This window comes from Camelina sativa, chromosome 6 (genome assembly GCF_030686135.1).
Source record: "Camelina sativa cultivar CO46 ecotype springtype chromosome 6, ASM3068613v1".
NCBI lineage: Eukaryota > Viridiplantae > Streptophyta > Magnoliopsida > Brassicales > Brassicaceae > Camelina > Camelina sativa.
Window position 1 is genome coordinate 11,697,878 of NC_141885.1, and position 26,382 is coordinate 11,724,259.

Consider the following 26,382-nt stretch of genomic DNA (forward strand, 5'->3'; position numbering starts at 1 on the left):
TATACTTAGCAGAGTTCATTCCATAATCATATTCCATGAAAACATATTTTTAAAAGTTCTAACTTTGAATGTCGATTGTTGACCTAATAGTGTTGACCATTTAAACATATTGATATTTCACATTAAATGCAAATATACAAAATTTTATGAACAGTTTTAGTGTTACGTCGCTACAATGGGGTTGTCCAAGTGCATCATCTGCCATAATAGAATTTTTGACCCATAATAGAATTTTTGACCAAGTCAAAAATGTCTAAGTGGGGATAAACGTTTAAACCCGGCAATAAATATCCGTTCACTAATCCAAGTTACATATTTTTTTAAAACCTCATATGTTATTTGTATATGTTAATTTTGTGATGCAACTTCAGCTTCGTATTCTAAAAAAACTTAGTTTACTTTACGTATGTTGTTTTTGCCAATATTTTGGGTTAAAATCATTTGATAAAATTGATGAAGTCTCGAGCTTGTTTTATATATATATATATATATATATATATATATATATATATATATATTATCATGTTATAAAATTATTGCTCAAGTTAATAATAGAAAATTTGTTAGAAAGACATTTTTTTAGATACCCTTTTTCAAAAATACTTTTTAAAAACATTTTTATTTTTGTTCTCTTTTACACAATTACAATATATTAAATTAGTGTTTAGAATTTTTTTTTTTTTAGGTTTGGGTTCTATATTTTACATTTAGGGTATAGTTTTTAGGGGTAGAGTTTAGTATTTGGAGTTTTAAGTTTAGAATTTTGTCATTTTATATATTAAAAAGTGGTATTTTTGAAAATAGACACCACTAAAGGGTATTTTTGAAAAGTGAAATAGAAAAAGGGGTATTTTTAAAAATTCCCCGTAATAATATCCTTATGAGATATACTACACAAATCACATGTCACTATTTGTAATGGCTTAAATGTAATTTTTTCTATATTTTCTGACCATTAATTTTGTTTTTTTAGATGGATTATTTATACAAATTATTTTTCATAGTTTTCCCAAAAAAAAAGTGACCCTTACAATACCTTTGTTTTAGATTATAACTTTTAAGTTGAGTTAAATAATTAACTTTTTTGTCATCATTGAATCGACAAAGTCAATCCCTACTACGCGGGGTAATGTGACTTAGTGGAATCGAACTCTGGTGGATTATGTCGCAGAAGTAGTGATGTAACCACTTGACTAAAGATATTTCCCTAATTTTTAATTTTTTATAAGTGAAATTTAATAATAAATATATGTAGTATATGTTTTTTAGAAACTAATGTTCCACTTCAATTTATTTTTCTGTTTAGATTTTTATAAATACAATTATATAAATTATTTTTTTATTCCACCATCCATTAAATCTTGCTTACAATCTAGAACTCATTAACCCATTATAAACTTTGGAATATGATTATTTTTTTGTTATAATTTGAATAATAACATTATTACTAAAACAAATTCATAGTATTATTTTTAATATTTTAAATTTTTCATTTATTTTACTTAATTCATTTTAAATAGTTATTATTTTTATTATTTACTAAAAAAAATATATTATTGTTTATACTATTTTAAATTTTAATTAGCTTTAGTTAATTCTTTTTTTAATATTATTAACTATAAATAATAAATAAGCAATCAATGAATATTTAAAATAGTATATTTTATGAAAAAACCAAAAAAATATTGATTAGTTGGATGATGATGTGGAGAAAGAAGAAGATAGAAAAGTTAACTTTATATATATAGATTTTCGTATTCCTATATACATTACGCTTTTAGGTGAATAATTTAACCAACATGATATTTAAAAAAAAAAGAAATTAGGTTAATTAGAGTATGCAAAAAAAAATCTTATTATTATGCAATAATATAACATTTCTATATTAGAAATATATTTTTAAATTCATCATCCCTTGTATTAGCACGTGTATATCTCTAGTTAAAAAATAAAGTGTAATTTAAAAAAATTAGAAAAAAAAATTTAATCAACTTTAGAATGCGGTATATATGATATTGTTAGACAAAAAAAACTTTATCAATAGAAACTATGATTTAACCAACTGCAAATCAGTTTTAGTATTAAAATTATAGTTTTAGTATTAAAATTATATCATTTTATTTTTAGTAATTTTAGATTTTAACATGTGACTAGGTGATACCCCGTGCTATAGCACGGGATTATATATTTTGTTAATTACTTTTTTTGTAATTTGTATTTTTGTAATATAGTTTTTTATTTTGACTTATTTTCTTTGTTTATGTTTATTTGTATATTTGTGGTTATACAATAAATTGGAAATCTAATAGAGTAAGTAGTTTGTATAATATAGCTTTTCACGGAAACAGACACACCACAATTTTGGATAGTAGTTTTGAAAGAGAATAGACACTCCACAATATCGGATAATAGTTTTGTAAGAGGATAGACACACCGCAATATCGGATAGTAGTTTTGTAAGAGGATGAGTTTTTCTTTATTTTGGTTTGTTGTCAAAAGAGGAGAAATTGTTTGTTAAATTTTAGTGTGAGATATTTCAATGGTTAGGAAACCATTGTATTTATATTGAGATTAGGTATATTTAGGTTATCATTTAGAAGTTAATATTTGATATATCAAATATTAACAAAATTGTAAAAAACCAATTTAATTTATAGTTTGATAAAAATATATGTTTTAACGGGTTTAACTCAAACTTTTTTTAGATTTTAAAAATTTTAAGAGTAAAAATATTAATATTAATTAAATATTTTATAGACTTAAATATATTATAATATTTTAATCTTCGACGGAGTTCAAATATTTATAATAATTTAAATGTTCATAAAAAATTAAATATTTATAATCTCTTAAAATTTTTTAAAAAACGTAAATATATTATAATAAGTTTATATATTCTCAAATATAGAACCAAATTAAACTGTTAAATTTGGATACCTGATAAATCAGGCTTCCTGATCATTTGTACTCAAAACATATTAGTCATATATTTATAGTGATTATGAACCATATTCCAAAGTATTTAGTCGATGTGGGATATACAGTACACATTTTCTGTAAATTAGTTTACAACTTTACATATATATAATTTATGCGTTTTTTATTCTTTCCATATATACTAATCATGATTAATTACTATAATTTCGTTAAGGAAATATTGAAAAATATAAACTAAATGATGATTTGTTTTTATTTAATTGTATTAAGTTGATTTTTTGTTTCCGTAAATATCTCACAATATAAAAGCAAATCAAATAAGTTTACATATATATACAACTTCGTATTTAATCTATTGATTATTTTGGAAGCAATAAATTCACAATCCATAAGTATTAAAGATTTCTCATTATTATTAATATTTGTAATAATTATAGGGAGGGATTAAGTATGGTAATAGTCAATATTTGATATTACTGAAGCCATTAAATACTCGGATACCAGTTTCCTTATTTATAGGGATTATACCTCTGTTTGGCGACAGGAATAATTATTCTTGAACCAAAGAACATACATGATCTGAATATTATAAACCTCGAGTACAAACAAATCCGCGAGTTTTATTTCTTCTATTTTCGGGTTAAAGAGGATCCGCGTCCCGATCCGGTCGTAATAAGTGGTCGAGCAAGGGGTATAATTGTCATTTAGATAAACGTAACTATAGGTTAATTTAGGGGGAGGTATTGGTTTAGGATTTAGAAAGAATTTTAATGACTTTAAAAGTTAGGTTAAATATGTTGTTATTCAATCAAGACTTTTAAAAACTCTTTAAAAATTTGGTGTTATTGGTTGTGGATTTGTAAAAAGTTATCTAAAATCTTGATAAATCTAGTGTTATTAGATTAAGAGTTTTATAAAGTCATTAAAAGTTTTATGTTATTCAAGTAAAACAAAAGAATCTTGGATTGTTAATGAATTCAAATTTTATGTTATTGGTTTAGGATTTTATATCATTTCCTTCATAACAAAAGTCATGAAAATTCTTTCATCAAATAGAAAGATTTTACAAGATTAGAAAAAACAAATCATCAAGATTTTAAAAAACTTCCTAAAGAATCTCTTAGAATCCTTCATTTTTAACTTTCAATTTTCTATGATTCTAACAATCAGCAAGAACATAAAGTCATTAAAATTCTTTCTAAATCCTAAACCAATACCTCCCCCTTAATTAAATTAAGTGATTCTCTAATCATTTTTAATGAAAAACGTAATAAAACAAAGTCATGGTCCAATTTGAGTCTAGTGAGTAGCCCTGGGCATATTAACCGAACCCGAAACCCGAATCCGAACCCGACCCGAAGTAGGGGGTTCGGTTCGGGTTCGGGAAGTATGTAAAACCCGATCGAGTGTAATGTTTCTAAAGTTCGGATACCCGATCGGGTTCGGGTATTACCCGAAACCCGAAGTAAAACCCGAATAACCCGAAAATATAACACTTGATTCCTAAATCCCTAAATCCCTAGTTGTACTTTACTCTTTCTCTTCGTACTCGCAGACAGAAAGTATGGTTTCTCTCTTAAAAATTATACACCAAATCGTCAAACTGGATACACCAAATCAAAGGGTTGTCGCATCTTCTCCTCCTTCTAAAACTTCACGGAGGAAATCAAAGGTTTGTCTTCTTCAAAATTGGGATTTTGTAAAACTGAAACTGAAACTGGGCTCTTCATCTTCGTGTCTTGTTGCCATGATTTCTTGTTCTTGGTTTAGAGATGGGAATTTGCTTCTACAATCGTTCTGAGTGAATTTGTTTGAGTCCTTAGTAAAACGATTGATTGAAATTAGGGCTGATTGGCTTCCCATTTCCTTGTTTTAGATTTTAACGATTCCTGCTAGAGATTGAAATTAGGGCTGATTGGCTTCCCATTTCCTTGTTTTAGAGTTCCATCGTTGAGTTCCTGTTTTGATTTTCCATGTTTGTGCTTTGAGATGTGTTTAGTGTTGCCCATTTCACTTCCTCTTTGTCTGACTGTTTCGCTTGTTTCAGTTTTTTTCTTCTGTAATCTACAATTAGGATCTAGTTACAATGATGCTAACTCATGAATATTCCAACTTTCCATGGCCGATGATAATGCTTTATAAATACTTACCCACTATTGTCTTTGTCAAAGTGTTGGAAGGCTGAGTAGAGATGCTCTTCTCTGTCGAGTCTGTTGATATGCATTGTAGCTGCTATAAATTCCCCATAGTCTATTGTTCCATTACCATCCGCATCAGCCTTTTAAAAAAAAACATCATCAGTTTTTTTTTGGCATCTTAATAGATAAAGAGCACACAAAAGTTGAGACTTACAACTTCCATTTGTTACATATGTATATATATATATATATATATATATATCTCTGTCTATTGTTTTGTGTTTTGTTGATGATGCATTAGCCCTCTTCTCTCTTTGTCTATTGTTTTGTTAACGTGTGACTTATGATTTGCAGATGGATTCATCCTCTCCAAATTTTGATGATGACGAGAGAGATATACACGAAGAAGAAGAGGTTCTAACACCCGAGTCTAATCGAAGGAGCAAAAAGAAACAAACTTGTAATGACGGATCAGAGTCTAAGCAGCCTGAGTCTAAGACCCAAAAGACTCTCAATCCAAGATCAAATGTATGGCAACATTTCACAAGAATGAAGGACAATCATGACAAATGTAACTGCAACTATTGTGGAAAGGAATTCAGCTGTCCAACAAAGTCAGGGACAAAAACCTTGTAGAATCATCTAAAAATATGTAAGACATATTTGGCATGGGAAGACTGTCAAAATCCATCCGAAGGTCAACAGGTTATTAGTAAAGATGGGAGTTTACAATCTGGAAAAGTGCCTGAGCGTATTTTTAGAGAAGCATTGAATGAAATGGTGGTGATAGGAGAGTTACCATTGTCGTTTGTAGAATGTGCGGCAATGAAACATTTTTGCAACAAGGTGCCACTTCTATCTTCTATCACTGTTTTTTTTTATGTTTCTAATACATGATTCTAATCAATGTTTTTTCTTATGTAATCCACTTAGGTGAACCTGTACAAGCCGCATTCAAGGACAGCAGGAAGAGACATAGTAAAGATTTTTGTTGAGAGGAAATCTACTCTAAAAAAATGGTTTCTCACGACCAAGCAAAGAGTCTCACTCACAACTGATATATGGGTTTCCTCTGTAACTGGTACGGTTTTTTAAAATCAAATTGTAATATATTATGATTAATGCTGAAATGTAACAGCTAATACTAGTGCTGAAATGTCTAGCTGAATGAGGGATAGAAAGGTTGTTTACTATTACTGTTGATAATGCAACAGCTAATACTAGTGCTTTGAGTCAGTTTCAGTCTGCTTTCTCTTTAGTTAGTGAGGATTCTCTGGAAGTGATTCAGAAGGACCTTAAGTTATTCACATACCAAAGGGAAGATGCACAAGAGAAGTGAACCAAAGAATGAAAGAAGTTGTTTTGGAAGATTTCAAGTTGATTTTCTCAATGGTTTGTATTTTGTAGAATGTTTGACTGAGACTTGAATTTCTTTTTTTTTTGCTTTGAACATTTGACATTGCATTTAAGTCACCTTTGTAAGCATTTGACATTGCATTGCTTTGAACGTTTGACATTGCATTGCTTTGAACATAATCGGGTTTTGATCGGGTTTTGGACAACCCGATCGGGTTCTTCGGGTTTCGGGTATACCCGAACCCGAAGGAACCCGATCCGAACCCGACCCGATAGTATATAAAACCCGATCGGGTACTATAGGGGTGAACCCGAAAACCCGAACCCAAATGCCCAGGCCTACTAGTGAGTACTTCTGTTCTAATAGTATAAACTCGGTGATACCCCTTGCTAGAGCACAGGATTATATATTTTGTTAGTTAGTTTTTTTTGTAATTTGCATTTTTGAAATGTAGTTTTTTATTTTGACTTATTTTCTTTGGTTATATAGTGTTTATTTGTATATTTGGGGTTATACAGTAAATTGGAAATCCTAATAAAGTAAGTAGTTTGTAGAATGTAGTTTGTACAATATAGCTTTTCACGAAAACAGACACACCGCAATATTGGATAGTAGTTTTGTAAGAAAATAGACACTCCGCAATATCGGATAGTAGTTTTGTAAAAGGATAGACACACCGCAATATCAGATAGTAGTTTTGTAAGAGAATGATTTTTTATTTATTTTGGTTTGTCGTCAAAAGAGAAGAAGTTTCTTGTTAAATTTTAGTCTGAGATATTTCAATGGTTAAGAAACCATTGTATTTATAGTTAGATTAGGTATATTTAGGTTATTATTTAGAAGTTAATATTTGATATATCAAATCTCAGCAAAATTGTAAAAAACCCAATTTAATTTATAGTTTGATAAAAATACATGTTTTAACGGGTTTAACTCAAACTTTTTATATATTTTATTAACAATTTTAATATTACTTAAATATTTTATAGACTTTCAATATATTATAATAGTTTAAACTTTCGACGGAGTTCAAATATTTATAATAATTTAAACATTCTATAAAAATTTAAATATTTATAATTTCTTAAACTTTTTTAAAAAAAACATAAATATATTATTTTATGTTTACTTTTAAAAGTTTAAATATGCTCAAATATATAACCAAATTAAACTGTTAAATTTTGATACCTGATAAATCAAGCTTCCTTCTCATTTGTACTCAAAACATATTAGTCATATATTTATAGTGATTATCAACCATATTCCAAAATATTTAGTCAATGTGGGATATACAATACACATTTTCTGTAAATTAGTTTACAACTTTATATATATATAATTTCTGTATTTTTTATTCTTTCCATCTATACTAATCATATTTAATTACTATAATTTCGTTAAGGAAATATTGAAAATATAGAATAAATGATGATTTGTTTTTATTTAATTGTATTAAGTTGATTTGTTGTTTCCGTAAATATCTCACAATATAAAAGCAAATCAAATTAGTTTACATATATATACAATTTCGTATTTAATCTATTGATTATTTTGGAAGCAACAACGTCACAATTGATAAGTAATAAAGATTTCTCATTATTATTAATATTTGTAATAATTATAGGGATAAAGTATGGTAGTAGTTAATATTTGATATTACTGAAGCCATTAAATACTCTGATACCAGTTTCCTTATTTATAGGGATTATACCTTTGTTTGGTTGTGTATTTAACTATTCTTGAATCAAATAATATACAGGATCCGAAAATTATTAATCTGGAGAACAAACAGATCCGTGAATTTTTTTTCTTCTATTTTCGGGTCAGAGAGGATCCGTGTCCCGACCTGGTTAGTTTTAAGTGATCGACTCAAGGGTTTAATGGTCATTTAGATAAATCGAAATTATAGGTTAATTTAATTAAATTAAGTGATTCTCTAATCATTTTTAATGAAAAACGTACCAAAACAAAGTCATGGTCCAATTTGAGTCTAGTGAGTACTTCAGCTTTAATAGAATAGATACTATATATGTGTAATTTAGTATTTCAGTATTGTAAATACATTTTTTTCCCAAAAAACGGACATTTTCAAAAATACCAAAGAAGAACACATTTAAAAGTACCAAAAAAGTTGAACACTTTCATATAACTCATCATACATCAAATTAATGCCAATTCTAACATGCCATACCATTTGATCCACAAGCTTTAAAGTTTTTTCATTTTATCAAGATAACATTTTTTGCCACATTAAATATTTTAATTTTTATCAAGACAAAATATAAATTTTAAAACCAATTTTTCTTATTAAACTCTACTTTTTTGTAAATACTTTATAAATACAAATATATTTTTAGATACTTAACCTTCAAAATATTTGTGTTAATTATAGATATATACTTTTAGATATATTTATCTTCACACAAAAAAAGACAAACCACACTAAACTCTCAAAAATGAGTATAACAACAACCGAACAATCATCAATAAAATAAAAGTAGGATGCGTTTCTTTCCCGTGTTGACACATCAGCATTTTGGAGAATTCTGGAGCTGACACCTCAGTTAAAACAGGTAGCCAATCAAATTATAAGAATTAATACAACTCAACTTTGATATCCAATAATATTCATCTCTCTTTCCATGTTACCTTTTATAGTTAATTTGCTGCATTTTAAAAAATGGCCCAAGCCCAACAGGGTAATAGTAAAATACAATTACATAGGCCCTGATTGGTAACGGCTGTTACTTTTGGCCGTAAAAACTTTGACTTAAAAATTTTAGCTGCAAAGAATTTGGTTGTAGATGATGTGACTATATAAACTTTAACTGTTAAAATCTGATTGTTTACCAACAACTTTTAAAGATGTAGCTGTCATTTTTATTATTATTATAAATATTAATAATAAATATATATTATGTCAAAAATTAATTCATATAGCAATTTAATGATAAAATAAATTTTATTAATGATAAATTAAAATTTTAAAAAATATAAGTCAATCAAATATGTGATTTCTTGATTGATTATTCTGGCAAATATCAATAGTATTTTTAATTGTTTTGAATGTTTTTTTTTGAGTAGTTATATCAGCAGTCAAAAATCTATTAACCTAAACAATTCATTATTTGAATGTTATTCTATTATTAATCATGAATTTCATAAACAATTTTATAGTATCATTAGTGATGATGATGAAAAAATAAAATTTATTATTGAAATGGATCTTAAAAGAAAGAGAAAAAAATAAGAAAAAATAGTTTATAAAAATAAAATATATAAAATATTTATATATACTTTTAGAGATCTTTTAAATATAAAAGGGAGAAAAAATGAATGATTTTTAAATTGTTTAGTTTTAAAGCATGCGCTTAAAAAAAAAAAAAGAGGAAAACAAGGAAGGAAAAAAAAAGTTGCTTTCAATGCTTTAAAAAAATTAAAAGCCAAAAAAATATGATTGGCAAAAAAATGACTTTTAAGGCTTTAAACAGTTTTAAAGTCTTAAAAGTGGGTTGCCAATCAGAGCCATAATCATCTATTTTATACTCATAATTAAAAGCCAAGTAAATAGTCCAATTCGTAGAAAGATAAAATAGGTGAAGAAATGGTTTTCGTTCAATTACTCAGCAAACCGAAAAATTGTGAGAACATCCAATATTCGATCTCTGCTTGTGATTAATTGTGAGAACTATGGTAAAGTTTGTTATTCCTTTCCCTTAACGGAGACAGTAGTAAAGATTGGAATATTGGATGTTCAATGGAGATAACAAAGTAATCAGTCAAAATGACGATGTTTCTTTGTATTTTTTCGGAGACGCATTTTGAATCCAGTAAGAGATACGGTAACCACACGGCTTCACAGATTGGAATTATCTCTGGCAATAGAAAGATAATGAGAAGTAAGAGTATGAACGCTGTGGGAAAGCTACAACAAAGAAATATAGTTAAAGTATGTGGTGAGAGTCAACACTATACAAAAATTGTCCTCAAAATAATTAAAATAAAACAGTAGAAAAAAACATTCCCGCAGCATAGTGCGGGCACGATCCTAGTATAAATAAGATCACAATATTAAACTGCTCATAATTAAGGAAAAAACCTAAAATATTTAGTAAAATTTTCACATAATTTATTATTCAGTTTTAAAGAAAATTATAAATGAGAATAAAACCAAAGGAGAAAATAAAACAATATTAATGCAAACGAATTCGAAAAGAAAAACATGTACCCAGAATATAAATTATAATAGAAACAATTCCCCCAAAAAAAATATGTAAGAAAAATTCTCATAGAAAATATGATAAAAACAAGTTTCCAAAGAAAAAAATATATGAACAATTTTTCTTACTTTTCTTTATCTAAAATTTTTCATTCTTGTAATTCAAAAATCAAAATCACAATGCTTAGCTCATTCCTTTAGACAGCTTGATATTGAAGTCGCATTTGTAAACTCTTTTCTCCTGATTAGAGAGTTATAATCTAATTTATTAGAATGCAATTTGATTATGGAAGATTTTTTAAAAAATTGGATTTACTAATCTATATATATAAAGTTTATTTTCTTCACTCCTAGTACTGCCACGTCAGCATATCCCTTTGTTTAATAAGCTCATATTTTCGAAATAAGCTGATATTTTCGACATTTTTAGCCTTTTAAGAGTGTTCACATTAACATTTTGATTCATCCTCCTATAGCTGCCACATCAGGTTCTACATTCGCAATAAAAAAAAAAAAAAAAAACTTGTGATGCCACGTTAGCTTAGTTATGTACTTCTAGGTTTTCAAGGACGCTCCGTCTTAGTATAACTGAAGACGTTCCCTCTTCCTATAACTCAATATACTTTTTAGAGAGCCTAACAATTTTCTTCTGTTCCGTCGCCTGGATCTTAAACCTAGGAGAATTTGAAGAGCATAGGTTAACACTTTATCTTCGTATCAATGGAATTATGTTCAACTCTGTTATGTCATCATTTCTTTCAAACCATGGGGAAGAATCTGTCTCAAATAAGTACGAATCAATGGGTTATCAACAAATCTTCAACAACAAACAAGTGCGGAAGTCTCAGGTACCGGCTTCTAAACTAAATCTATTGAAAGTATCACTTTCCTCTACTCTACTATATCTATAAGTTCAATCCCATTCAACCTAGGTATGAGGGCTACGTCTGATTCTTCGGCGAAAATCTCCCTCCTTTGTCAAGGGTTTTTTTTTTCATTTTCCTCGCCTTAAGCCTTTTAGTGACATTGGATCTCTCCATTGAGTATGTTCCATCTGCCTTCATACTATCCTCAAATTAGTGTTGCGTTTTTTTGTTTCAATTTAAGCCAGAATATTAGGTATGCTTAGGGAAATTAAGGAACAATTTGTTTTCGTACACCATCATCTTTGCTAGGAATTTAGCATGGTTGCCAAGATTTGTACACATAACCTGTCAAGTGCTTAATTATTGACTAATAGTCATTGACTAAGAAACAAGGGCATGCAGGACTTTCATAATGGTTAATATATTTTTTAAAACCTGCATATTTTGTAATTGTTTGATAAACTCATTGGAGAGTTGGTGTTCTTAAGCTGAGGAAGCGAATTGTTTTTTTTTTTTTGTTCTTCAGACTTGCATAACAAAGACTGTTCTGACAATGACATTAATCGTCTCTATGAGGCATCCATTGATCACCTTATGATAGAGACGTCATGTATGCATGTAGAAGATATATGTTTGTAAAGAGACGCAGTTACCCTTCTTGAATCGTATACCCAGGGATGGAATACAATTTACTGATTTAAGATCATATTTTTTAAACGAGGTGATTAAAAGAATGTGATGGTCAAGCCGTCAAGGATCTGGTTGTGCAAGTGAAGGAGGTGGCTACGCCAAATGAAGCAATGCTCTTATCAAGCATGTCGTCGATTATCTCTTTTCTAATTATGAATGGCGCAACTTTATAATCTTTGCCTCCAATATTTGGTAAATATGTAAATTTATTTCTCTTCAATGGGTTAACTATGAGAAGGTCATAATATTTAAGCTTTAATATTGCATCAGTTACTCACTATAGTTGAATTCCTCGAGGCAAGGTACGTACCCGGAGATTGATACTTATGTGTAATTGTGTGTATATATGAGGTTTTCTTAAAGAAAAAAAATTGTAGGGTAAATTTTTGAGATCTTTTGTGTTGTGAGGTTTTTATTTTGTTCTTTAGTGCCTCCCTCCATTCATGTATTTATAGAGCACAGGAGTGCAAACAATTGTAGGGAAAATTCTTGAGATCTTTTGTGTTGTGAGGTTTTTATTTTGTTCTTTAGTGCCTCCATTCATGTATGTATATAGAAAAGGAGTGCTTATATAGAAATCTAAGCTGAGCAACATGAAATCTAAGTATTGACAGGAGGAATTACCCAAGGTGAGTAACATGAAATCTAAAGCTGATGATGATCAATTCATGAGACAAAAGAATGTAAGGGAGGTGGTGTGTTAGCAAAAGGCTGGCGATTCAGGAGAGAATGAAAGTGTTTTTTATTTTATTTTATTTTGTGAAATATAGTAGATTAGAGCATTTACAGTGAAAATATTTCATTTTACAAATAACCACGTGAATGACAAGAATACGAATGTGAGGGAGGTGGTGTGTTTAGCAATTCATTTGTCACATGAAAACATGTATTATTATTCTCCGGGATCGATTAGTAAGTAATTGTACAAAGTTAAGATGCCATACTTTTTAAGTTTAAGCATGTTACTCATACTTTTAATCAGTCACACGCACAATATTATCCCAAGAAAACAAAAAGTAATTTAATTCATTTCTCATCATGAAAAGAATATTACCACTCTGTATATAAGCTTTACAAGATATATTTTTGAACTGAATGTCTTAAATGAATATAGGCATCAAAATTTACAAGTCAGGAACTCAGCAAACTAATATAATTTATTATTCTTGGTTGAATGGTGAACAAAAGCCAAAGAAATAACTCAAACTGGCCTATATCGTTAACAAAAACTAAAAATACGAAACAAAATAGCCTAACAGTTTATCATCGTCTTAATTTTTCAGAAATAAAAATTTAAAATAAACCGCGCATATTTATTTATGGCTCTAGGAAGTTAGTTATGGCTCTCTCTATATTTATTTATCATTTTCCCAACTTCTGCTTCGACCTCACTTCATTGATGTTTTCATGCTCATACCTTCTATGTTGCTCATTTGTTAGCAAAGTTTGGTTTAAATTTAAATATTTTATTCAGGTTGTTTTTCACCTTCACCATAGCTCTCAAGCCAGTTGTATAACGATTACATTAATTCATCTATCTAAATCATTTTTTCTGAAAAAAAAGTAGACGAAGTTTCCTAAAAAATTAGAGATAAGTTTTAAAATTTATCCAATATTCTTTTTTAATTTTTCTAGAAAAAAATTCTTTACCATCATGTTCAACATTTAGAACTCTATAGGTTTAGAGATATGTGGATTGGAGCTAAAATTTCGAGTAAGGTTCGTTTGACATCGTTCTAAATATATAAAGCAAATGGTGGTAAAAAAAATATTAGATGTTTATAAAAAGTTAGAGGACTTTAGCCTTTAATAAAAGATTTAAGAAACTTTTTTTTTCCTGTCAATTTAAGGAAAATTTTTAAATATGTATAATTACATAAAAAACTTGAAAAAGTATTTTAATTTATAATCACATATGATGATAAATTGTAAACAAGTTAATTTTATTTAACAAATTATTCATTTTACAACTATTACACATCCCAAAACCAAACAACCTTTATTACAATAATCCAAAAAAGGAAAAAAACAAATATTAACAAACTGAATATATATTTAAAAAATAATCACAAAAATAAACATTATATAAAACCAAATAACCATGTCTCAATAACAAAAATTACAAAGAAAATGTAATCAAACACATTACATAAGTTCTAATTAAACATATCTATAAAAAACACAAACTAACCAGAAAAAAAATGAAAAAGTATAATTATGCAAAAAACAAACAAGCCAAACTCTTAAAAAAACCCCAAAAACATGTAAAAAAATCCCCCAAAATGTATGGAAACAAAAAATTAGATGTAAAACAATCAACAACAAATAAAAACAAAAAGTGAAACGAACCCGCGTGAAACATTATTATAACTCAATAGTTTTGATGCAACTAAACGTGAAACAAACCTGCCCGTAGCGCGGTATAATTTCTAGTTCAAAAATAAATTAGGTACCAAAATAGTTGTTTCAAACTTTAGAAAAGTACCAAAGTGATATATATATATATATATATATGTAACTAACAAATGCAGGAAAGCTTGATTTCAATCTTGAAAGTTGTTTTCCATTTATTTTTGTGTAAAGAAACGGAAAAAAAAAAGTAAAAGAAAACATATCATTAGAAAATGTGGGAGAAGGATAATAACAATAATGTCGACACACTAACCTGGAAAAAAAAAAGAATATACACACTGGAATCAATGTAACATATGTATATACATTCATCAAATCAAAATATGATTCGATTTCGTATAATTGACATCACTTTAATATTTCCTATTCTACCCCTCCACCAATCATAATATTGATTATATATATAAAAATGAAATCAAATGTAAAATAAAAAAAAATAAAAAAAAAAGGTTCTCAGGGAAGAAGATCGTCGCCGAAGAGGTAAAGGAGTCGTTCAACAGCCCATCTAGGTTGGTTAACGGTGGAACAATCAGAGAACGACGGAAGCAACGGTGTTCTACAAAGCGGACAAGTACGGTGGTTGTCATCCTCATCTCCTCCACCGCGGCATTCATAGTCAAGCCACCGGTCAATACAATCACGATGAAACACGTGAGTACAGTTCCTAAGCTCTCTGATCTCGTCGTCGTCTTCGAGATCTCCTAGACACACGGCGCACGTGTCGCTGATCGACGACGAGGGTGATCTCTCAACCGCGTCACGGAAAGCTGTAACGGCGAGGCTTTCTTTGATGGTTTGCGATGAAACGGAAGGAGAAGAAGATCTTGGTAGTGATGATGATCGAGAGCGGTAACGGATGATACATGCGAAGATCCAACGTAAGACGGCGATGATAACAGCGGTCTTGTAGAGAAGGTGGCTGATGATGAGACTAGTTTCTTCGATGAAAAATGTCATTGTGATGATGTTTCTTGCTGAAGTATATGAGAGAGAACTTGGTGCTGAGAGAAAGAGAGAAAGAAGAAGAGGGAGGAAGAGAGGTTAGCATCAGGTTCCTTTATAAAGGAGAATTAATAAAGGTGGTGAGTGGTGACTTTAAAAACTTTTTTTTTATATTTATTTACTACTAGTGGTAAGCACCGGAAATTATCATCAATGTATTATGTATTATCAGTTATACTGCATTGTATCATAATTAAATGTAACGATGGATATGTGAAACGTAATAATATTTGTTTTCACATATACTTTGTCACTCGACCGAATAAAAAGAATATTAGGTGAAATGTCAACAAATTTATCATCTAAAGATTGTATTATGCCTCCCAGAATTAAATGTACTGTGCTTGTTAAAATTTTAAAACATTACAACAATTTCTCAGTTTGGGACACTATAACTAAGTTATTGTGATTTTCTAATTATTGTATATTATTGAGTATTCTATTCACATTTTTTTAGTCAACACATCGCATTCACTTATATGATGAGATAGTTTTTAATTGCTCTGTTAGTAAAAATACAAAAAAAAAATCATATGAATTACTAATTTATGAATATCCAAAAGTAATGTACATAAATGTATTAATTTTGTTAGAAAAGCAAATCCATTGCTAATATGGAAAAAGATGTTAACAAGTTAGCCCTCAACAAAAAAAAAACTAAACAAATAATAGTTGTTTTTATAATCAAGAGAATTTGTAACCTGGTGGGATCATCATCTCTTTCGTGTATCGTCCTAGAAGCTTCTTTAGTTTTGGATGTGAAAACGTCTTCTTGGTGAACTTCTTTTTTTACTTTACACCATGATTCTCTCTACATTCACACAAAAAGCAAGGAAGACAATGTTAAGATCAAAGATGAGCTTGTAGAAATCAATTTTGTAATTGAACTGATGTAATTGTAAAAACAAATTGAGAGAACGTACATGCATGTACGATGTTTGCTAAACTGTAGGGGTATTATACAAACACAAAAACTGGTTGCCCATGCTGAATAGGGAATGATAATGGCTGGAGACATGAGTCCGATGTTATTCATCAAGCTTTAATCGTGGAATTGGTGTGAAAGCAATGAACATTTTCTAGCCGATTGCAATAGTACATGAAAACAACTTAAAAGACAATTTAAATTAGCGATCTACAAAATTTTGGTGGTAAAAGATAATAACAAAACTACAAAAGAAAAACTCTTGATAGATGGAAAAAGAAACATAGAAAATGAAAGAAAGGAAGTCTTGTTTTTTAGCTTCATAAGAGATTTGGAATAATGAAAACAAACGAAAATAAATATGTAAGAGATAGAACTGTAACTTTTTTTTTCAACGATAAAACTGTAATTCATAGTTGCAGAACGGGGATGGAGATCATGGGTGAACAGTTGGAGGAAAAGTAGGACCCTAACTTTTTTATTTTCATTTTTCTCAAATAATAGGTGTAAAAAAATAAAAGGTTTTGGACAGTTTTTTTTAGATTTCTTTTTCTGCTTGATTTCAATTTGTTTTTATGTTTATGAAATATAAATTATGAAAAAGTCTATATGGCATGTTTTTATTGGACAAGTGATTTGTGCTTTATAGGATAAAAGATATTCTATTTAGATCTCACTGAAATATCTTTAATTCACCGGCTAAACAACTTTTTTTATATATAACTAAATTTCACAGTTATTCCTTTTAGTTTTTTCCGGTTTTTTCTTACCACTATTTTGATGTTAACTGTTTTTAATTATTTTTTTTAATATAAAAATGTAAAAACAAAATCTATGTGGCATAACTCTATTGGTGAAGTGACTTGTGCTTTATAGGATAAAGGATTTCTATTTTTATTTTATTTTACATTATAAACTTGGTAATCTTGTGTGCTTATTATCTGTGTACCCGCATTTTTAAACTATTTAGGAGTAAAGAATGTGCGTAGAGAATTTGTGTTGGTACTATAGAGTCATCATTTCAATATTTTTTAAAGAAGATAAATAGTGGGTGCTTTTAATATCCAAAAATTAAATAAACATCTACATTATTCAGCTTTAGTATGTTGAAAACTTAGTTAGTCAAATTTAATGTGCTTTTTACTTACAAAAATTAAACAGTACAATTGAAAATTCAAAGCATGCAAAGTATTAATTAGCTGAAATAGTGTAAAACGGTGAAGATGGAGTTTGGATAAGATACATGTTATTAAAAGTTATGAAAGTTTGGATAAGATTTTTGTTCGATTTTATGTTAGCATATTAAACCCAATATTTTTACCATCTGACTAACTCTCCGAGATTTTACTCATGGCATCCATTTATATTTGTGGGAAAGAACATTTCAACTGGAATCGAACTGAAAAAAATAAAAACACACGAATTTACGCCATGTTCCTAGACTTTTTACTAAATATAGAGCACGACTTGGTTACATACTCTTTAATTTTTACATAGAGAGAATTTTTGGTTTACACACATTGTACTGATTAATTTAGTTAAGCGGTTTATATTGAACCGGCCTACTCTATTTATATGAAATTATATATTATAAAGTTAATATTATTCATTTGATCAATTAACTTCATTAAAAGAGTTTTGGTTGAAGAAATGAGTATCTTAAAATATCTAGGTGAAACAGTTGTGATTGTGAGCAACTAACTAACTAGAGATCAGAACTTCAGAAGGGACAAGCGCAAAGTAAAAAAAAAAAGAAAGAATAAGAGAAGGTGACGTTGGGGGTTAAGTGGCGTTCGTGTGTCACACCCTGTGCTAGTCTGGCTTGCATTGCATGAAAGAATGAGAGGGACGGTGGAGAATAAAAGACGATCGTAACGTTTCCTTTTCTCTTCCTTTTACCAAACCATTCAAAAAGAGAAACAAATTTTGAAAAGAAAGAAAAAAAAAATATTTTGACGTAACATATTTTAGTATCATTATCGTTGGTTCTCTTTTAGAAACAATTGGTCACATAAGCCTTTAGTCCCATTAGTGGCTTATTGCCTTAACCATTACGGCTTGTTTTGTTTACATCCATGTACGTTGTTATTATCTTCTCTATATATATGGGGATTTGCTTTACCATAAGAAATATACATACTGCATATTTTAGTCTTTTACTATCACAAATATCACATAAATTCTTGGGTCTTCTTTTAAATTTAGTTACGCGTCTCTATTATATATTAGCAATAAAATGATTACATGATAGAAATTCAAAAATATGTGTAATATTTCATGCATAATTTCATAACTAATAAAGTATTAAGATATGCATATTGTCATTGAGCTAGTCGAGATGATTTTAATGGCTAATATACTTAGGCTTACGCCGCATCTTTTCATTACCAAAAACTTTTGTGAAATTTTTGGAAAAAAAAATTAAAATGTGGTATTTTTGAAAAAAAACCTTTTTTATTGGTATTTAAATGAATTTCTCTTAATGTTTTAAATTTGAACGAACATGCTACGTAAGATTATTTTAAATTTTAATAATAATTAAAAGAACAAAACTGTGATTGACATCAACCCATTAATAGCACAGCAGTGGTTTTGCTTTTTGTTTTGTTTTCAGTTTTACTTTAGAAACTAGGATCTCACCCGCGCTACACTACGGAGGAATATTTGCGGACATATACGACATATAAATTTTAGTATAATCAATTATATTAAATCATATATTTGTGTAATGAGTTTGGATAAAATAGTAAAATTAAAAAAAATTGGTAATATCAAATCTCAATGAGCTTATATATCAAATTATCTCCCTTCTACCAACAATTATCTTATCTCAGCCAACATATCTCCCTTTCTCCCTTTCATGCAAAAGAAAATCAAATCTGTTCTTAAATTTTTTAAAAAATATGTTAAGGGGCATTAAAATATATGGCCGTGAAATGTGTTTATCTGTCAATTTGAAGCACATAAAAACAAAAGCTAAATTCAGATTTGTATTTTTTTATTTATAAATCCATATTATTTTTGGATACATTGAGATTTATTTTTGTACCCAAGTTAAACACAATCTATCAACAAATCATGACCAAAGAAAAAAAATATTGTTCTTTATATAAAAACTAACAGATTGACACATGAGCAAATCATTCCTATCAAAAAAAGAAGATTCAAAAAAGCATCATATGTTTCATTGAAGTGATTCAAGAAACATGTATATCTCCAGGGCCGTCTCTACCCCATGACAGAGTAGGCAAATGCCATGGGTCCATCCCAAATATTAAAAAATTTCTTTAAGCAAAAGGGTCCAATTTTTTCAAAAAACAAAATTTATTAAAGGTTTTTAGGTTTTTTAAAAATTTGACAGAGGTCCCATATTTGTTTAAGACGGGACTGTATATCTCGCTTGAAACCATGCAACAATCATAGTTTCGACATAAGTTAAAAATAACAATAAAAATAGAAAAGTTTCAATGATTAGTGAGGAGTGAATATGTTAGTCGAATTCTATATTTATAGGATAAATAAAGTTTATTTCAATATCTAGAGTTAATTAACATTGTCATAAATATGATCTTAATAATATATTTGTGAATCAAATGTTTAAATATAGATTCGAGATATGCTGAGTTTCCAAAAAAATTGAAATCTATAATTATGATTAAGACTTTTTTCAACATATTTAAAATTAAGATTATACTTGCAAATATAATAACTATTATGATATGATTTTGTAAATTGTTACGTGTAACTGAAAATTTAATTTTATTTTTGGTTAGTTTGTAGATTTGAAATCAAATTATACACTATTGTTCCCAAAAATATCAAAATCAGATTATTTATTGAAATTTCGAGTAGTTATGTGACTTATGTCAAGTGCTAATTATTAGGGTGATTTATTTTATTTAGATTTCTTTATTATCTCTAAACAGTTTTTAAATATGGTTAGTTTTTTTCTTCGAATAATTAATATTAAAGGTTTTGGGATTCGAATATATATATTTGGGGAACGCTAAATTTAATTTGATCTTCTAAGATATTTTCCTTAAATCAAAATTTTAAAATATATTTATATGTCGTAATTATGGTAAGTTTGTTTAAACGATAATCCATTAAAGGTTATATAATGGTTTATAAACTTAAAATCATCATATAATTAAATTATTTTCTATTTGATGGTGTAGATAAATTACATTACCATTATTATGCACTTTATTAGAATTATAGAGATAATTTTATAGCAAACTTAATTTTTTTTTGTAAATTTTTAAAATTTGTTTTAAAATAGATTCTCTTTTCAAAAAATTAAAGAATTCTTATTAAATTATTTCGTAGTAAATTTTCCATTTTTTCTTAATTAGTTATTAATAACTTTAGTCATATAAGAAATATGCTATTTTCTAAATAAGAAATATGATTTTATTAAAAATATATATATAGGTTTCCTAAATAATAGGAAACCAATATTTTCGTAATTAATATGGTTTTTTTTGAATTTTTTGTTTAGTTTTCCTTAGGAGTATAATTTAAAAAAATATTGCAAAATTTTCAGATTCTAACCCGATAACCCATTATAAACGAAACAAATATTTTTAACCCGAATCCAATTTGATTGATTTTGGGTAATTTTCTAATTTTGACCCGACCCGAATTCATTTTGTACTTCTCTTTTACTAATATAGAGATTCACGTAAGCATATATTATATATAACTATATTTGATGGTAAAACTGCAATGATGTCAATGAAGATTACTAAGATATAGAAAGAAGAGAGTTACAGAACGATTAAACCTGGAAAAGAATGAATCGTCCACACTCACTCCCAAAATTCTTTAGTTTAATTAGGTGTAAGATTGGCTATTTTAATGAAATAATCATGCATAAATCTTCCTCCATCATACTTTATGATTGTAAGATATGCTATAAGTTTTCATGTAAGAGATTTATTTGCAGTCTTAAACCGTTATATTACTACATTCTATAATTACTATATAAATGTTAGCTTTATCTGCATCTGCAAAGGAAGTTTTAACATTGTCAACTATTGTCATACTTATAAAAACATCATGCTTAATCTGTTTGGAAGTAGAGCCCTTTTCTTTCTTAGTACTAATTATAGTTAACGGATCCGACTCTTCTCACGAAGTACCAAATCCATATCTATTATCTTTATTGTGAACTCAACTTTCTCTTTCTATTATGAGAAGTTAGTTCCAGTGAGGGTCAAAATAGTAGAGACCATAGAACACAAATTAGCAAGATATGATGTTGCAATTTAGAGAATAATAAGCTTTATTTGGGGCTCAAAGTTAAACAACACATTAACTAAAATTATTGAATGCATATGACTATAGATTATAATGCTCATGTGGGTAGTCACTATAATATATCCTAAGATCATAGCTTTCAGAAACTTTTCTCAAAATGATTTATCACAATAATTAAACTATATATGGATATACTTAATTAACTCGTATACGAACAGTAATAAATTATTGAATATGTTTTATGACAATATCTAGCCTACTTTGTGGGTAGCTAATTAATACATAAACATATCAAAATTTAATTTTTGGTTTCGATGTTCAAATCATTATATGATATACCATTATGGTGATATCAATATCTTAATTTTGCACATTAAGGAGAAAAATCTAATCTTTTATTACTTAGGATTTTATATATATATATAATGAAAATTAAACAAAGATTCAAGTCTACAAACATCATAACTAGGATTTAAACCATAGATCTATTATTCTTAATAGATTTATTAGATGTTCACGACTCGGCTCTCATACCACATGTTAAAAGTTAAGATCTTAAACATCTATATTAAGCTTATAATAGAATCACAAAGAGGATTAGAGTAATACCTCTACTCATTGTAGAAATGATGTTTTCTTGAATGGATCCTTGTAGCTTTTTTCTTTAGTGGTTTAGAGATTTGAAAATAACTAAGATATTTAGGTGGAAGATAAGGTTTCTCTCCCCTTTCCTATAAACTATATATTTTTTAGGTATTTTTTTTTTGTTCATGATGGTTTGTTGATTTGTGATGGAACAAATCATCTGTTAGAGTTCACAATTGGTATATCCCCCAGTTCTCCCTCCAATACCGAATTCACTACCCATCTCGGATCACAAGTCATTGACTATTCCTCGGCAGCTAAACCCACTGAAAATTTTGCTTTCCATTCGACGGTTATTTGAGGTATTCGACGCCCGTGGACATCACCATTGTAGTAGAACGTCTGACTCCTAGACTCAATTTGATTCAAAAAATTATATACTAAACACATAGATGGAGTTGATGAAGGCCACATGAATTTAAAAAATAGCTTTCAAAAGTTACTGAAAAAAATAACATGCAAATCCTACTTAATCGATTAAAAAATCATATTACCTTAAGAGAAATTGTTTTCTTTGTACACACCTGAAAAATATTGTACGATAAAAGAAATTAGCTACACTAATATGTACAAAACAATGGGAATAATCATTCACATGCAAATTCAAGAATAACAAAAATGCAAATGGTAAAGTCTACTATGAAAGATATAAAACATTTGAGAATTTCTATAATATTCAAATAAACAGATTTTATTACGATTTCCTTATGAATGTATGTATTAATTGTTATTTTGATTTTAAATTTATTGCTATTTAAATGAATATTTTCCCATATTTAATTCAGTATTATCAAATAAAAATTATGTAATTAATTATTAGAATATTTCACTTGTCTAATAAAATGTAAATTGTTTGAATATTTATAATATTTCCAAAACTACAAAGAAAATTTCATTAACTATATATAATTTTTAATTTTGTTATATATTAAAAATGTTTTAGATTTTGTTATCTATATATATATAATATATATATATATATATTTATATATTCATTTTTACATTTGTTATATCAAGAATGTTTTCTTAATAAAACAATAAATTCATTTTTCTATTTTTAAATAGCAATCTCTTATGGGAGGAGGCGCATTCTCAGCCAGAGGATTCCTCGGGTATCTCAAGTCCATCAGATTCTTTGGTTTTTCTGGTAATCCAGAGTCAGTTATCCCACTGTCAGATAGATAACTTCTGAAAAGTTCATGTTTGGGATGGTGGTGTTGTAAGGACGCTGCTCAGACTTTACTTTTGGGAGCTAGATGTTAGAAACAACTGCACCCGGATTTTCAATCCTCACACAGGATCCACGGGAAATGAACTCACCGAAACCCCATAACTCCAATGATACAACCACCGTAGAAATCGCTCCTTAGAAAAAATCGCACAAATACACCAAACCCCATCTCATCTAGTTACTGAGTCGCACAACCAACCACCCCTAGCGATCGATTAACAAGAGAGATGGGCTGGAATATTTGATTCCATGTAGCCATGGATAACACTTCCCCACGAATACTCTGATTCACTATCAACTCCTCCAGTGTTGATCGGCACCTCCATCTGTTGTCAATCGTCACCCAACGCACCACTTGCGATCCAACACACATGGTGCCGAACAACACTCTCCTAGTGTCGGTCGACACTGAGGCCTACGACATCATTTCCGTCGATCTCTCCTAATCCAAACTTAACTCCATGCTGGTATCGCTCAACACCCCAACTTTACCACAAAAGTAGTCTTAGTGATGTTTTGTAACCTGACGGTGATCTTGGTAATAGAGATCGTGGTGTCGCTTGTTAGTGGTAGTAGTTTTAGTGATGTTTTGAACCTTGAAGGTGGTCTCTGTGACAAAGTTCGTTGTGAAGCTTGTCAGTGGTAGTAGTCTTGGGACGCTAGATACCTTGGTGGTGTTTTAGTGATGCCGGATACCATGGTGGCAATCCCAGTGACATTGTTTGGCCTTGGTGGTGGTCCTGCGGGACATTTCTGTGGTATTTTTGACATTGTTGTGGTCTTTGTGACATTTTGTGGCCTTAGTGGCGACCCTTATGAAGAGTGTTGGTCGTGGTACATTGCGATGTTTCTGCGTGAGCCAGAGAGGTATTTTTGTTCAGCGTAGTACTTGGTCGAGCTCAGAATTATTGCTCTAGGGATATGAGATCTCGAACAACTCATGAAGGGACATTTAGGTTCCTGTGTACCGTTATCTCGTAGTACTTTGTGGCTTGTGGGTATTATTGGTATATCGACTTTAGATGTCGATCCAAAAGCGTTCTGTAGGGTGATAGCCCAAGGGCAAGATTAGACTTCATGGATACCGTAGCTTAAGGGCTGAGGCCTGATAGCAAGCTGGTAGGACTCGAAGGTTGAGACATGAGAGCGAGGGAGATGCATGAGTTGAGAGCAAATAATATCAGAGGCGCGGGTTATTGGCCATATAGAGTCCTCATAGTTAGTCAGAGGATGTGCACGCCATAGAGTTGGATCCACATGAGATCCTTGATTGATGGTCGATATTGCTAGATTTGAGGATTTTGGAAACCTTGTCAGAGGAAGCAAGTCAAGAGGCTTAAGTTGGCGGCTCGCAAAGCGTTCAACACAGTGAGTTGGTATATGCGGACGTATGGTACTTGTCTGGTTTATTACGCTACTTGTCTGTTTTATTACGCTCGTAGGGATTACTTGCTATGAGCAACAGTTAAGCGGAAAGCTATCTTGGTTAGCCGTCTTGATGAAGTTTTCCTAAAAGCAAGTTTTTTTCCCATTTTCCACGTGTTTTGGTTGTGTGGTTGGTTTTGTGTTCCATTAGGGACGAGTGTGTGGTCGGAGTACCACAATTAAGTATGTCAGGAGTTTGTATACGAATCAGGAGGAGGTCTGAGGATGAGGCAGATGGGGCATCAGTGTAGCTGGTAAGTTAGCTGGTATAGAGGTTGTCAGTTAGACAGCAAGTTTTACAACCACATCTCAACGAACTCTCTAAGTTCCCGTAGCCGACACAACCGAAAATCACGGCGAGCTCTCCTAATTCCTGTCTATGCAATCCCGTCAAGAATGATTTTCCAAGTTTCTAAGGAGTTCTTCCAACTTCTAGAAAACCTTGGCGGGTACCCGACCCCCGAACATATTGACTAGTCATCATAGTCATAAGTGCTTTTGAGAAGTCTCTTGATCATCAAACAAGTCTTTGGCGAGAACACCTCACTCCCAATCTCTTGCTTTCTTTGATATCAACTCTCCAACCATACTTATACTTTTAGTTCCAATTAACCCATTCGCGTTCTCTGACTAGTCACATGGTCCATATACTACTCAGTCTGCCTACTTTGGTCCAGATGATCCGACGATGTAAGATCAAAAACTATACATCTCCATCCACACATCTCCTATGAAGTCTCCCCCACTTCACTTTCTGACAACTCATTTTCCTTTACCATTTTCCAGTAAAAATCTCAGTCTCAGATTCCAAACAACTTTTCTTCAGTAGATTCTAGAATCACTGGACCACCATCTAGATTTTCCGTCAAACACTCCATTGAGTTCACGGTTTCCTTATTCGGACTCACTTGTCCATTCTGACTTTAGAATGTTTGTGTTTTGACTAAACATTCTCTCCATATCTTTGCCGATAACGCAAGTTCCTCGAACTTCAAAACTCATTAGTCAGAATGTTAGATCTCCATCTAAACATTCACAAATTTTCACCACAAATAAATTCTCATCCTGGCTTCCATTGCCACCCACATTACAACCAACTTGTACACACCATTTACTTGAGATACTAGATATCTATCTAGAAGCTTCATAACATCACTTTCCGACAACCATTGCTTTAACCAAAAATTCCACGAATATTCTCATTCGCATTAAATCACCGCGACGAAGTAAGTCTCCCACTTATCTTCTCAGAACTCCATCCTTGGATTACTCC

At 29.8% G+C, this 26,382-nt stretch overlaps 1 protein-coding gene across 1 annotated transcript; it reads right to left on the minus strand.

Moving 5' to 3' along the window:
• Window positions 1-14,805: 14,805 nt before the first annotated feature.
• Window positions 14,806-15,938, minus strand: LOC104790638 (brassinosteroid-responsive RING protein 1-like). The gene has a single exon (XM_010516418.3). It carries the CDS (start codon window positions 15,574-15,576, stop codon window positions 15,073-15,075), a length of 504 nt encoding a protein of 167 aa, XP_010514720.1. The 5' UTR covers window positions 15,577-15,938; the 3' UTR covers window positions 14,806-15,072.
• Between the last annotated feature and the right edge of the window lie 10,444 nt (window positions 15,939-26,382).

Excerpts from the sequence above, each read along its gene's own strand:
- LOC104790638 (XM_010516418.3), bottom strand. The coding sequence starts at position 15,576 with ATGACATTTTTCATCGAAGAAACTAGTCTCATCATCAGCCACCTTCTC.